We start from the raw sequence: 16,123 nt of genomic DNA on the forward strand, positions 1-16,123 counted from the left end.
GGTGATCTGCCAGTCTGCAACCAAACGATCTCTCGTTTAACGCAAAGAACGCTTCAACCATTATTTTGGACTAGGGTTCAGTCATGATCTAGGAGACATGATTTTATGCACCTCTCAAGCAAGAAACTAGGGCAATCAATTAGTTTGTTCGTTTTATATAGCACGCAATGACGTTCTAGTTCTTCTAAGGATCACCTTGCCAGCGAATATTTCTATGCGTTGTTTCTACACTTCGAATAAAAAGCAGCTCAAGAAAAAAAAAGAAACGAATGCACCTTCTTGGAGTTCGACTTCGATAAAGAAAATCGCTTCGTTCATATAACGGCACATGGGCGTCATTGTGACTTTCATAGAACGGTGAAGGGATGTTCGTGACTTTAGCATGCTATGCTCTAAAATTGCTGTTTATTGTTTAATAAAAGTGCACTAATTCGAAGATAGGCTACATTACAGCCACCTTATCGCAGGATACAGTCAAGAAATCACCCCTATTCCCTTGCATGCATAGCCTCATCCCCCCTTTCAACTGGGCATAGTACTCTTGGCTGTACCGGCAGTGTGTCTTGCGGTTATAAGAATAGTCCTATGATAATAGTTCAATTTGTAACGTTTCTATTCTCAAAGCAATTTCTGATACAGTAAAATTAAAATGAAAAGGATGCGTAATTAAGGTAGTGGTATTTTCTTTCAATATTTCGAATTAGGTTGTCGATATTGTCGCTTTTTAGCCACCGTTCAGTGGTATGTCACAACCCGTATTGACATCAGGGGTTATTCGGTAAGTTTCCACCTCACGGACATGCTCATTTCCTCTCCGGCTGAAGTTTTGGTTGACTGAGCTGGGGTACGTGCGAGAAGGAGGCAGGCTCCCCTCAGCCAATCAGCACTTAAGCCGCAGACGAAATGAACATGTCCACTGGGGAGAAAACACCTCCGCGCTATCAGTTCTCCCTTGGCCGTTGCTTGCTGACCGAAAGCCCTCGTAGAATATTTTTGCTTAGCTGACTTTGCTCACACTGAGGAAGGACACGACTTTGACATCGCTCATTGGTTTTGTTGGTTTGGCGTAAAGCATGAACAAGACAACAACAAATACCGAACTGCAAAGTGCACTAGTGAGGGTTCAGCATCACAGGTATAGAATTGGAGTCTTCGACATCCCATTTATTGAAAGTTTGAAAGTTTATTTGGCCAAAACGCTTTGCACTGAGCATATTGCGCAGTGCTGTACCTGGTTTTGCATATTAGTAAGGGCCGTTTTACAGGAACGTACTGTTAACACAGAGGAAATAAACTTTTTCTGGTGCAGACGTATCATTTAACAGACGCATATAGCATTTTGGCAGAACAGTCCTTTGTTCGCCCTCAGGAAACGCCTCGCCACTTTACTGCTCTAACTGAAGGGTGGCGCAAGAGCTGATATCAGATGAGCATACACCCAGTCCGCAGCAGCCTGACACTTCAACTACTTTTCAACTGCTCTCAACTTCCTCCGGCAGGAAGTGGCTAGTGCCGCCTAAGCCCGAAGCTCAAGAGGACAGACCTCCGGTACCTGCGAAGTGCTACAAGTGTACTCAAAAGACATACATGCATTACGTGGTACCACAAAAAAAAAGGCTCGCATAGTTAGTTTTAAGTGCACGTTACAGAACGACAGGTAGTCTAAATTGCAATGAAGCCCTCCATTAGGAGGCCTCTCATACGCCCGGCGCTACTTTGGGGCGTTAAACTAGTGACTGCCAAAGAACGGCATTGCTTTTAGATTTTTTAGCTTGCTGGGGCGGAACGTACGCGCTAAATAAGGAGGACATATATACCATCTAAGTTTTATGCTACAGTCTGCGCAGGTAGCTATGGAGTGAGTTCTAGTTTCTGTTGTAGCTAAGTGCACATGTACCGGAGCAAATGCGTAGTATAGCTACAAAGAAAGAAAGAAAGAAGAAAAGAAAAACAAGCACGCAAATACACAAGAGAGTAGACAAGCAAGCAAAGAGACCAAAGCAAACCAACCAAAAGACCAACAAGACAAACAATTGGGACAGACAACGCCATCGTCAAGTATGCTTACTGTATAGCGGCTGTTGAGCAGCATGGGCTATTTGGTCAGCCACCGGCAGCACTTATACCGAGTGAAAAGAGTGGCTTCCGTCAGGCCGTAAAAAACGAGGGAAAAAGAAAGATCTGGATGAGCACGTGAACGGGCGAAAAAGCAACGAGAAATGTTGAGAGATCCTCTCAGTGACCAAAGACCAGATCCACACCAGTAAAATAACTATAAAACGAACGAGAATGGTTGCTCTAGAGCGGGAGAATGTGAAAAGGTAAAGAGGGAGCTTCTTGTGCTTACCAGGAAAAAGCCAGACGAGAGCAAAGGCAAAGCTTCTCTCGCTAGGAGACTGCAGTTGCTCCTGTGCGCAGGTGTTGAGACACAACGTCTATATCCCAAGGGAACATCTTGTCCGAATGGCACCTTCGCTCTCCACTATTTCCCTTTGCTCCTGGCACTACGTTTTGAAGCGTTTTCTTTATTACTTCTCAAGGCGTTTAGTGCACGAGGTATTTTTGCGGCCTTACTCAGCAGTGCACAACTCCTTTCTTTTGTTTCTTGTGTTTGTTTTGCAGTGAGCCTGCACTGGAATTCCTGAATGGCTTGCTTTAAGCTTTGAAGATAGTCGTCATTGTTCCTATGATGTTATCGGGAAGAACGAAGCTGTATATTCACGTAACGGTGTTACGAATGGCCGTACGGAGTGACAACGTGCCAGCTATTTCAGCCCGCTGCACGTGTTCCAATCCAATCGGACGGGGCGCACTTCATAGAACTGCGAATAACCGGCAGCCACGTGGCTTGGGGTCAACTCAGGGGAGTTATCGAGGGGAGGTAATTGGCGGAACCTCCCCATGAGCTTTTCGAGACAACAGACAATGCGCTGCCCGGCGTGCCACCCGGGACGGCACAGAGTTCTACGAAACCCCTCTGACGTCGGCTCCGGACCTTTACACCAGTGTGTGTGTGCGGTACGTGTATTTGAGCCCTCCTCCACCTCCAAAAGGGCGGGTCATCTTGGGTGACGTCGAACGGCGACGTCGAACGATGACTGGACGAACGTTTCCGTCCGCTTGGAATCAAGGGGGGAGGGGGGACCAAGTGCTTATAGGCAGCGATTGTCGGCTGCTAGTGCGGGCTCGTTGTGTGCTCGTTGTGTGCTCGTTGTGTGCTCATTGTCATACTCGAAATGCACTCGTGAGCTGTGTGCTCGTAAGCTGTTTGCTGTATGTTAGTCTTGCGGGCTCCATATGGGAGTCACGCTAGACTGTCGATATATGTCTTGTGTAAGATGTAAAAAATGGAAATAATTCCTGCTCGCCCAGGCCTGTCCTCCCAAGGTCCTCCCTACAACTACGACCGCTCCAATCACAATACCGGGCAAAGCGCAGTGACTATTCAGTTGTGAATACCTTGATTCTTTTTTTCCTCGTCTTGCCTTGGTCAGGAGCGACCTTAAAGAGTAGTGACGTAATGCTTGAGCATTTCTCTGGTATTTACAGCTAAATCGCCACTGAATGTTTTTTTTTTTTTTCGCGCGTTGTGAGTTGTCTGAGCGGCATTTCGTTAACGTCAGCATCACAATTGGCCCATTGTGAGCGGGGGACGATAAAAAATAAATAACTTTTATCAAGACAAAGGTATTGCTTCAATGTATAGGCCCTGGTCGATGACGAGCTGAATATTGTCAACACGCCCTCATGTGACGTGATAAAGAGCGGACTTAGTCGATTGTGCATCTAGGTTTTTGCATCCCTACAATTTGCACTCCTAGGTAGGACACAGTTTAACCGTACTTTGCTTAAGCTAAGGTAACGGGCGGAAGGCGTTATCAGAGATGATAGCTCTGGTCGGCTCTTTCTCCCAGTTTCGCAGTCGCAATATCTGGTCGCCATGGAATATCCTGTTTCCCCTCGTCCAGCGCTGGCATTCCGCTATTGTCATGGTGCCTTAGTCATGTTGCCTTCGTCTTGTAGGGTTCTTTCATGCCGCTGCCGTCCTTAGTCGTGTGACGTCGTCACGCTGCAGCCACATCTGCAGTCATTTTCCCATGGGTGTCCCAGCGTTGTCACGCACCATTATCTTCTGACCATCATCGTCGTCGTCATGCTGTGCTCACATTCCGTTGTCGTCATCAGGCCGCAATTTTGTTGTCATCATTCCGTTGTCACCATTCCATCGTCGCATTTGTATTTTTCTCGTTGTCATCGCACACAGGCACGCATCGCAAGCAGCTCAAAATCTGAGCAGTACTACAACGCGACGCCATCGCTTGACTCTGGTATAAAAAGAGAGAGGTTCAGGAAGGAGCCCCTTCTTCCTTCAATTAAGTATCGCAGCATGGCTCACTTGAACAATCATCCCACGGTGGACTCTGCCGATTTCTTCTCTCACTTTTCATCTTCTCGATTTCGAGCTACGTAGTGTGAGGTGACCGCCCACGCGGGTGCCATTTCATGTGCCAATCAGCGACTGAAATCGCACATATCGGTGGTTCCTCAAGTGAGCATGGCCCCCGAGCATTCGCATGCCCGGTCACATGAAAGGACATCTGCGTGGGTGGTCACCTCAGTCCATGTACATCAGTTTTGGAAAGTGAACGCAAGTACCGATATAGTATATGCGTACCTATCAAGCGAATATAGCTAGTTAAATGCCGAACATAGTAGGTGGACTGCCCAGATTGAGCATGTAACCTCGATGCATATTTAATAGCCACCGATGAAGAGCCCCAAGCAGAAGTCAGATGATAGCGTGGAATAAGAAAGTAAGCCACAGTGTACATAGAAAGCTCCGGCTTAGAGAATCTCTCCTTCAACTCTTAAGTCGCCATGTTTGTATGAGAGCATGCATTGATGTCGCCCCCTTCTACTGTGCCCGTCAACATGCTTGCCTGGTGGCTCAGCTCCAGTTGTAAGCACTTACAGAAAAAAGTGCAGCGACGAATGCCTGACATCTCTGGCCAGAGAACAACAGACACAAATAAGAAACGTAAACAATAAAAAAAGTAATTGGCTGGTCATGAAGGATAGGGAAAGCACAAGTTGATGTCTGTGTTCATTACATTTTCTTTGAAACAGTTTTGCGCATTCCCTACTCCGGTTATCCTGAGGGGTTTAGACGATGGTAACCCCTCGCCCTCACCCCCCTAGTCATTTTCATTTTCGGTGTCTGTCTCTTCCAAGAGCATGGGTCCGTTTTTCTAGACAGGCATATGGATGTTGCTAGCTACATTCACGACTGTAACCGAAGCGCCGAAGGAAAGAGAACGGACCAAGCAAGGACGGGCGATGGCGCCACCGTCGGTACTTTCATCTTCTCGCTTTCGTGTTTCGGTAATCTTTATGTATGCGTTTCAAACAGTTCAGTTTTCAGTTCTACTGTAGCTGCTTATGGCTCGGAAATGAACCATCACTTCCACTTGTAATTCTGACCATGAGGAATGACGTGCAGCAATAACTGTTTTATATCACACCCTCGGAGATCATGATGTGCGCTTTTGTTGAGTTCCTCCAGATGCGCAATTAACGTTTTTTGTAATTAATATTGCCAATATTAAACGAGAACTCGTTTCTGTAAATGCACTGGCTACCGCACCTTTTCTGATATTATAGTTTTGCCCTAATGATGTTGAGGCTTCAAGCAAAGTATAGGAATAGCAACTGTTTAAAACCAAATATGCCCATTGTATACTTGAAAGGTAGAGGTGCTTAAAATATCTCTGCGTTTGAGAGGGGGAAAATTTAGTCTGTGGCATTTGAAAGGGCTAACCAAGGCATGAATTTTAATGTTTCGCGACTGCAACACCAAGACTTGTGGTTATAATTTACCTAACCCAGAAATAAATGAAAAGAAAATAAACATGTAACTGCGCAAAGCGTAGACGTGTGGCGCGCGAAATTAAATATTGTGCAAGGAAACTGCCTATTATAGGCCTGCCTGTAGCTACACCTTCTCAATCCCGGACCGTTTTATGCCACCATTTTCAATTTCATCTCCAGACTATCGCGCTGCACCACCGCGGTGCATAAATACGGTTGTTCTGCGAAGATGCATGAAAAATATTTAAAGCTGGCGGGAATTTATCTGTAACTATTTTATTTACCTTCGAGCATTCTATACGTAATGGCTGAACAATGTACTTGATATGTATTAACGTTTGATAATGACAGCTTTATAAATATATGTGCGTCCGTTATTAATTGCCTAAATAGTAATCAGAACAATGTACAGCGGTAGTGCGCTGGTTTTCCTGCAAAGGTATAATTTTATAATTTAGGGTTTATAATGAGCTCCTAATTGAGCGTTGCGAGCTGGGGCGCAGCGAAACAAAATTCTCAATGAAATGGTGAGCGCGCCGAGAAACGAATGTCTAAATGAAAGAATCGGTTACAGAAAATAAAGCTGCAGACACTGTGGCGGAGGCGGGTTCATTAGAAACTCAAGTTGCCTAATTTTGCTATAGTTGGATAGCGGTCTGTTTCGCATGACTGAATTTTGATCCCCTCGTAATTGCTTTGTGTGTTTTGTTACTGTACTTTGATTCTGCTCTTGCGGAGGTTTTCTGTTTCCTCCTTTTCTATGCACATACACTTGACTGTATTGCGTAGGGCTTAGAGTGGCCGTTTCCTTGGACCCTTTGATTATGGTCGCTCTTAACGGATTGCTGCAAGTAATTGCCTGATAGTTGGTAAGACTCTTGAGTGAACCAAATTTCCTTTTTTTGCTATCTACGATTGTTTCCTACACTATCTAGACCCGTCTCTAAATATTCCTTTCTTGTACGGTTATTAAAATACTTAGCGAAGACTGATGACGGCACTTGCAATGATTATCAGGATTAATTACTATCACTGGTAGTGGACTAACTTAAAGAGAAAATATCTAACTTTTTGCTTAAATTTTATTGTTAGAGACATTTGCTCGACATTGTTCTCGCAAGCGCAAAAAAAAAGAGACCCTATTTTGCAACGCTACCGTAAGACAAAGTGGGCCCTTTATGTGAATGTTATTTTTATCTCTATGGATAAGCACAGACTGTGCACAAAGAGAAAGACTTTCATTTAATTCGGTGTATTTCTCTGTGATTTAGGGGCGTGGGGCACGAAGAAAGAAAATTATGGACACCGCGGCTCCCACTTTCACTAAGTAAGCCCAAGTTCCTGGCCTACTTTAAATGCTTAAAGAAAAAAAATACTTCCGTTCTTCGGTGCCAGAAGCTGCTAGACGCCTTGCCTTACAACACCAATTGCCTCTATAGAAAAGAAAACTGAACACACACGTGAATATCTTTTCCAATATAAATACACCTTCCCTAGACATCGCACGAACGCAGTGCGCATTTTCTCGTGCAAATGTTTGAATTGAGTGATCCAAATCTCCCAAACGTATGGTTAGCATAGATATCATAGATAGTGATTGCAAGGTTTACAGCTGCCATCTCTGCCGCATTCCTCGATACCGAACAAAAGAAAAAAAACGCCACATTACAAAAGAAGTAATCACAATGAAAGTCACCAAAATCGTCGTCTGTTCTTTTCCTACCGTATACTTCTTTAATGGCTGTATTGAGGACCGGCTGGCTCCAACAATGGCACCCGCCGCCTCCGCATCTAGCTGAGAACTGATAAGTAGCAGCACCGACGAATATCTAACGCACCTACGTATGGAGGTTCAAAGCCCGGTGCATTTCATCTGCACGCTCGCGCAAGATTGACACGGTCCTTACCATAATCTAGAGGAACCTATACACATTCATTCAATGACAGCGCAGAGAAAGTTACGATCAGAAGCACAATTTTTTTACGGTGCATATGCAAGCAGTCAGCGAATGTCAGCAATTATAAGCTACGTACCGTAAAACAAATTGCACCACCTGATGTTTTTTTTTTTGTTTGGCTGATTTCATAGCAAATAAAAATATTTCTTTGGAAGATTATATCCGTTTTTTGCTAAAAATAAATTACTGGGCCTTACAGCCCGAAACACCGATCTGATTATGAGGCACCTGGTAGTGGGGGAATCCGGAAATTTGGACCACATGGGGCTCTTAAACGTGTACCTAAATCTAAGCACAAGGGTGTTTTAGCATTTCGCCCCCATCGAAATGCGGCCGCCGTGGCCGGGATTCAATCCCGCGACCACGTGCTTAGCAGCCCATCCGTTTCTTTCTGTTGTTAGTTTTCTGGCGTTCTGGTATCCATGTCAGGTTTACCTGGTCCTCTAAACCACCAGCAAAATTTCGGCACTACCTGGCGTAATTACGCGAAAGCGGAAGCTTCGCACGTGCGAGCGTGCGAGCGTATACTTTGGCTGCTCTGTATCGTAACGCCGCACTGGAAGCTGTTCCTCGCGCTCCCCACCCAGACTACCAAGCGTTCCTACACCACGACGAGACGCCGTCACGCCGAAAGCTTTCCCTTTTTCGCGCGGGGAGCAATTTCGAAATTAAATTTTGATGATTAAAGTTCCACAACCACAATATGATTAGGAGGCACGCTGTAGTGGGGTACTCTGGAATGATATTGGCCCCCTGGGGTTTTTTAACGTGCACCCAATACACGGCACACGGGCGTTTTTGCATTTCGCCCGCATAGAAATCGGGCTGCTGGGGCCAGGATTCGAGCCCGATGAGTCGGGCATAGCAGCGCAACGCCAAAACTACTACGCCACCGCGGTGGTTTCACGCAGGGAAGAGCGACTTGCAGAGAGCAGGGGAGATAAACGACAGTGTCGGGGTACGTTTCGATAAATTTGGCGGATATTTATTTAGGCAGGAGCCGATGAGACCAGCAGCCCCGGAAGCGGTGATAAAAAGGACTGGGAATAGCACTAGAAATGGACGGGGAAGTGTACGAGACAAGAGGAAGACAGACAGAAGGAAGAGACAAAGTAGGGGGGAGAGAAACGTGCGTTGCCGGCGCTCTTCCAGATTCTCGCCAAAGGATCCGCAATCGAAAACGGACCACTGAGGGGTTCAGACGGATGGCCGAGAGGAAGGTCTTTCTTGCGTTAAGAGAAAAGAGGACGAAAGAGGGAAGCGGCATCGGGTGGGAGGAAGAAGAAGAGCTAAGCATGAAGACAGAACACGACTCTGGAGGAGCGCCTAAGATTCAACGGATCTTCCCCCCGTTCACTACTTTATACGTACGGCTCGACGATAGGCAGGCGTTCTTGGTGGCACCTTGGAGACCCATGAAGATAATTGCACTCCGAGCTCCCGTTCTGCTTCAAGTTTCACCGCGAGCTGGCCGTTGCTGCAACGAGTTTGCGCAGTTGAGGCCCCGCATGTAATAAAATGCACAATAGTAGTTAGCAGATCAGGAGAGTAACTTCTCAAAGCTGGCCAACTTGGAAACAATGGCAACGAAGCAACCAGACGCAGTGCTTTTGTCGTTCTGCTGCTGAGCACGACGTCACGGGTTTGGTTCCTAGCCTGTGTGGCTGCATTCCGTCCCCATAACTCTCATTTATTGTGGTTTAAGTTCACGGTAAAGAAACCTGTTGGTGTTTACCCTGGTTTGGGTACATGGCAAAGAAACCTATAGCTGTTTACTCTGGTTTAGGTACAGGGTAAAAAAAAACTTATAGGTTCTTACTCTGGTTTAGGTGCACGGTAACTAAAATTGTCATTGTTTACTATGGTTTAGGCACCCTTTTAAAAAAAAATGGCTGTGGCTTAGCTAAGGTTAAGCCCAGGATGCGAAGCATACAAGCCTTTATTTTAACGCGACAGCGTTAAGGAGCTCGTGTCGCAGAAAAGCCGGTGTCGTCGGCGTCGGCTCAGGCGTGCGGCGCTTGCTCAGGCGCACATTTCGTTGTCGCGCCGAACGCTGCGTTGCTCGACGCTCACCGCGTCCGATGCGGGGGGCGACGCCGCGATCGACGGCGCGAGCTGGAGCGCCGTTTCTCCGTTGTCGTGACGTCACGGTGTCACGTGGTATTGAAGGCGACACCGCCGCGCCTGAGGAGCTGGGTTGAGCTCTCGTAATATGCTTCGCATAAAAACTCTTAGCCCCGAGAACGACTTAGAGGGGCGCTGCGAGCGCCGCTCGCGTGACGTCAGTGCACGGGCTTACGCCTGTCGTCTGCTGCAGGTCGAGCGATGCCCGGGCGGTGTCCGAGCGCTTTCTGCACTGTTTCTGCTCGTTCGCGCTCGTTCCCTATGCTTGTATAGTTATGAAGGGCATCTCAAATATATATTTTGCGACGTCTTCGTTCGCGAAAATGTAACCAAGTAGCTTATTTCCTAGACGGCAGTATATTTCTAAAACGCAACGCTATAGTGCCACCCTAGGGAACTCAGACCAGTCCATTACGGGTTTTCCAAGCGCGGATCTACACTCTGCAGCGCTACCTCACGTGAATAATAAAAGTATAGACGCAAAACCACTGCAACTAAAATTCCAGTTAGGATTCCATGCCAACTATGTTGCAACGTGCGTGTCACAATTAAACGCTGGCTATGTATGACTTCTACAACATTCATTTTTATTTTAACCTGCTAAAACATGTTTGCTCACGACGAGTAGTTCACGGTATAATATAGAATTTTTCTATTTCTTCACAGAAGTGCTCGGCAGTAACGCGACACCTTAACACTGCATTTTATATTCTTCCAGCAGCACTTCCGTTCTCAACTCCTTCTCAAAATTAGGCCGTTCTTCAGCGGTTAAATTTAAGTAGCGGTAATTTGAATTAAAGCTGATTGAGGCTTACTGCTGTTTGCAGCACACGTAAAGGAATGTACCAATACTTATTCCCTTTCCGTGCTACACGTTCAACTCACTTGGGCAATTTACTGGTGCGTCCTGCTTGGCAAATTAACAGACATGATTAATCTTTTTGAAGAAATAACACTGACTGCTCGGGTCAAATATTAGAGTGACATATGCTTTTTGGACCATTTCGCTGCAAGATCCAGCAAGAAGCCGAAGCCTCATTCATTAATAGTGCGGCACATATTGAAGGCATTATTGTTCCCCAGTGGAGGGAAAAAGTAAAGTGAATTCGTGTGAGGCTTGTGGTGCCTTCTTTATGAGGCGGGTGAGCGAAGTTCGCTTTCATGTACTGACGAAGCGAATAGCTTTCAGCTTGTATAATGAAACAAGGCCGGATTGAGACTAGGTGAGTAAGAATGAGTAAGAATGAGGGCAGCCTAAGCTGCGCTGCAGTGCCTCGAGTATGCTATAGGTATAGTAATTGGCGTTCACAAAAGCTACTTCATGGTTAAAATTCGAAGTTGTAGTGAACTGCTAGGTTTGGCGAACAATGCGTGCCTGGCTATAACGACAGTCGGTTGCTACCGTTGCGGGAGTGGTGTGCGCCATATCGTCGATAGAAGCTAGTGAGGGCCATTATGACACATTTCATCGCTTGCAGTTGATTGGTTCTCGATTTTAACCACGAAATTTTCTTTAATGTGATTGCTGTTATGGTATTCGTGAAGTATATACGTACTATACATGACGCACCGTCATGTTAACAGCCAATGCGTTTCTGGGTGCCTGTTTCAGAAAACGGTGAAAGAAAGTAGTAGAAAATCTTTTCACACAAAATGCGCTTAACTTTTCATTTTAGGCCTTAACACAGTTTCAACATTTATTGCACTATAACAACTCATCAGAGTAATAAGAACCATGATGAAAGCTTTTCTAGGCAATGTCCTTTTAACGCGGATTTATAATGTTGACCCTAAATATGAAGGATTTTCTTCCGTGTGCAATGCGATGGTCTCTAATAGCTAAGTAATAAGAGAATGTTAAACGTTTAGAGGAGAATTATACATAGCCTCACGTATTGAACTTGCAGACATTCCTTTTAAGCAAAATTTATGGACAGATACGGCATATATATGCATTGCAAGACCAGTAGACCCATTCAGGGTTACATAGCTTGCGATGTACAAGTCGCAAAGTTTCATGACTCACGCAGTTTTGAAGAAGAAACTGCGGTTAAGGTATGGCAGCAGAAATAATCCCAAATATTCTTCTGTAAATAGGCTCGAGCCGCCGAAACCCCTAGCATGCACATAGGGTACGAGCGAGCGCGGCAGCCGAGCGAGCCGGAGCGAACGGCTCCTGGCCGTGACGTCACTCGCGAGAGGGAGCCACTCCGAGTTCTCACCTTTAGTAGGTGATCGAGATCATTCCGAAGCCTCTCATTCACGCGTCCCTCACATCAAGTGTGTTGCTTTGGAAAGTTAAGCGCCATAATTTGAGTTGATTTAATTTGGCAAGCAAGCAGTAGTATGAGGACCATGACGTAGGAGCAGGGCAGGAGGCAAGACTAATGGGATAATTGCTGATTAATGCATCAGTTTCTAGTGCACTTTCGAACTAAGCACGTCTAAGCAACAAATAGGGATTGACACAGAGTGCGAAACAGCAACGACTGATCTCTTACTGGACGACGAGCATAGACGTCAATGAAAGATCGTGGATTCTGTTTGCTAGGAAACCGGCCGTGGTTGCTTAGTGGCTATGGTGTTGGGCTGCTGAGCACGAAGTCGCGGGATCGAATTCCGGCCACGGCGGCCGCATTTCGATGGGGGCGAAATGCAAAAACAACCGTGTACTTAGATTTAGGTGCACGTTAAAGAACCCCAGGTGGTCGAAATTTCCGGAGTCCTCCACTACGGCGTGCCTCATAATCAGGAAGTGGTTTTGGCACGTACAATCTCATAATTTAATTTTTTTTTGCTTTTCCTTGTTTTTCGGTTTATGTTTTTTTTATTCCCAGAGCCACATGCACAAGCTCGCACGCCGTCGGAGCGCAACGAATCGTAGCTGGAGCGCGCAGCGAAGTCAGCCACGTGTTTCTACGTCACCCATAGCCAGCGCGTTGCGACAGCGAGGAGCGCTCTGGAGCTGCAGCGCGCTGGGTCCGCGTTGCTCGGTAACTTAAGGAGAACGTAGCCTCGAGACGCACGGCTTTCAGCTTGCTGCAGCCACGCAGTTTCTATTCGCGCGCCTTAATAGCCGAACTTCGTCGTGTCACAGTTCCGGAGGTAATCCAACAGTTGCTATGATCTGTACGGAGAGCTCTCTTCAATTTCGCATTTCCGATGAGCGTGCACGCTGTAAATAAATGCTTATAATTAATTAATGGATTTGAGTTATTTACTTCGAATTATCACGTATCACCTGTAACCCCGTAGTCGCAACCACTGACTGCTCGTCTCTGAAGGAACCGTTCTCTTATTTTAACGTGGCTAGTCCTGAATAGCACTGAATCTTCGTAGAAGCACCGAGTACATGTTGCACTGAGGACATTTAGGTACTGCTTTTATTTCACTACGTAATGGCGTAGAGAACACAGTCAGTAACCATCACAACTGTAAATGTACTGCGCATTTCGCTTCAGATGATGATTCCATCATTATTTGAGTGTTATCCTGTGTGGGCTTCTCGGCTTTGCCTTATCGTTCGGGTGGACTGTGCCGGTCCCCTCACTCACAAATTTTCGTAGCGTGATTTGTTGGAATGAACTTTTTTCCAAACAAGCAGTACACAGCGGCCGCCACAGACAACAAAGTCTTGGCGAGTTCGCCTACAAAGCTTCGCTTAGTAAAACGAAAGTCGCAGTTTCGCGTGAAAAAGCGAAGCATTGGTACTGACGCAAAGTGTAACACAAATATGTTCCTAGTTTTATCGGCCGTATGAGTGTCAGTAAAAATTCGTCTACTAATTAGATTAACAAGCATGGTCAGCGGCGCGCGCACATGCAAACATGAACAGACGTTACCTGATGGCCTCGAACACTCGCTGTTACGACACTGGCGTGATTAAGAACGCCGGTCTCGGCACGCGATCGCTTCGTGCCTCCTCTAGTTTCTACGCATCTTCCCAACTTCAGATCACGCCACCTTCAACAGTAGTCGCCGAAGAATAAAGCGCACATGAAGGTACTCGCACCTGCCGCAGATTAGTTGGAAGAGTCGGTGCGCGGATCGCGCATGCGCTCAACCGCGCGGACAGGCACACGCAGCCGTGGCCGGGCTTAAACAAGTGGCGCACGCTCACGGCGCCGCCGCAGTCAAAATAGATTGCGAAATAGTAACGAGGTAGTGATGCAAATGAAACAAACCTGAAACCTAAATCTTGCGCGTTTGCCACCTGATTTGTGCGCAGTGCGTACACATAATTATTAGATGTAACGGTAATAAGCTTTCTCTTCCTAAGGCCCTTCCACTGCTCTTGAGATAGAGCTCTGTTTACTGGCACCACCATGAGACCACTGCACTCCCAAACCGTATGATGGAGAGTATATTGGGGTTTCCGCAGAACTGACTGTTGTATTCATAGAGCGTGGAATATATCTTGCGATATATTAGGGGGGGGGGGGGCGAGCAAGGCGGATAGCCGATAGCCATGGCATCCCGGAATAAGGAATTCACCCGCATGAGAGCGACGTACACAAGGTGGCCGGTTCCATAAATTTTATTCAAGTTCACTTCATTATCACCATCTTCTTCCGCGGCGATTATATTGCATAGACGTTCGTCTATTTTAGTAGCACGCTGCCAAGGCTGTAATGCAAAAGGATAGAAAGTTGGGCGAGCTGGTACGGTAAACATGATCATGCCAAGGCTGATTACATTGCTAGATAAAATTTACCAAATTAACAAAAGTAATTGTTGATAGTAATGTGCAACAGCCTACGAATACAGTTTGTGGCACTGGAGTCAATCCACCATTAGTGCATCTGTATATTGTCCAGAACTTTAGTCACCATCATGGCACGTCATCGATCTGTATGTATTATATGAAGAAAGGGGGGTTACCGAGGGGTCCGTTTTTATTTAAATCCTATCGTGGGAAGCCAACAAAGACACCAAGAAAAACATAGGGGAACTTATTTGTGCTTACTAATTGAATTAATGAAATGAAAAATTATACGCAATGAAAGTCGATGAAAAAACAACTTGTCGCAGGTGGTGAACGATCCCACGTCTTCGCATTACTCGTGCGATGCTCTAACCAATTCAGCTACCGCGGCACGGTTTCCCCATCCACTTTCTTGGGTATTTATGGGCTACTACTAGAACTAACGTTGGCAGTGTATGCCAGCGCCACCACTCACAAACCTTGTCGGTGGATGCGCAACATCTTTTCTACCGCAGGCGTCACGAGTACGTGATATTTCAGGGTGAAGGCAACTGGTCAATAAGTCCGCATAGCTACCTGAAGGCATCAGTGTTGCCGGATTCGAGACCCCTTTTTATGTAAGAACGAGAAGAACGGGGGTTGACCGAGGGGCCCGGCTTTTATTTATCATATCATGAGAAGCCAACAAAGACACCAAAGAAAAAATTGGGGAAATTATCTTTGCTTACTAAATAAATTAAAGAAATTATTAAAAATGGTAATGAAAACAGATGAAAAAACACCTTGGAGCAGATGGAGAATGATCTCACGTATCCGCATTACGCGTGCGATGCTCTAACCAATTGAGCTACCACGCTACGGTTTCCCTGTCCACTATCTTGGGTATTTATGTCTTACTACTAGAAATAACCTAGGAAGTGTTAGCCAGCGCCAGCATTCACAAACCTTGACGGCGTAAGTGGAACATGCTTTCTGCCGCAGGCATCACGAGTACGTGATCTTTCTGGCGTTATGCGTGCGGGTCAATAAACCCGCACGCGTAACGCGAAGACGTGGGATCGTTCCCCCCGCCCATGGCAAGTTGTTTCTTCGTCCACTTCCATTACCCCTAATTTATCATTTCTTTAGTTCAATTAGTAAGTACAAATAATTTCCCCTATGTTTTCCTTGGTGTCGTTATTGGCGTCTCATGATATCACATGTATTACAGGCATACACAGCATGAGACAGTGAAAATCACTTTGCTCTAGCACACATCACTGAGATGACTCGAGCAAATTAACTGTGTGTTCTAGCTGTGCTTATCGTACGAAAATGGGCTTTGCAGCTGGCCTTCTGGCTTTTTTGCGCTTGTCCTCGTCTCTTTAGTGTCTCATGTCCACTCTTGTGCTAGTCACTTCAGCATGGAATACCAAGTGGTCCTGTCTCACGCCCTGCTCAACAAACCCGCGGCTCTGACAGGCAGTGT

The 16,123-nt window shown here is 46.1% G+C and overlaps 1 protein-coding gene across 3 annotated transcripts in view; it reads right to left on the reverse strand.

Moving 5' to 3' along the window:
- The window catches only part of LOC135902081 (uncharacterized), a 651,905-nt gene that overhangs the window by 379,231 nt on the left and 256,551 nt on the right, over positions 1–16,123 (reverse strand). For all 3 annotated transcript variants that reach the window (XR_011513945.1, XR_011513944.1, XM_070537064.1), the window contains exon 3: positions 9,198–9,303. Coding sequence is in view for 1 of the 3 variants with exons in the window: in XM_070537064.1 (XP_070393165.1) it covers positions 9,198–9,303 (106 nt within the window). In the remaining 2 variants the exon portion in view is untranslated. The remainder of the gene's footprint in view (positions 1–9,197; positions 9,304–16,123) is intronic.

This window comes from Dermacentor albipictus, chromosome 4 (genome assembly GCF_038994185.2).
Source record: "Dermacentor albipictus isolate Rhodes 1998 colony chromosome 4, USDA_Dalb.pri_finalv2, whole genome shotgun sequence".
Lineage (NCBI taxonomy): Eukaryota > Metazoa > Arthropoda > Arachnida > Ixodida > Ixodidae > Dermacentor > Dermacentor albipictus.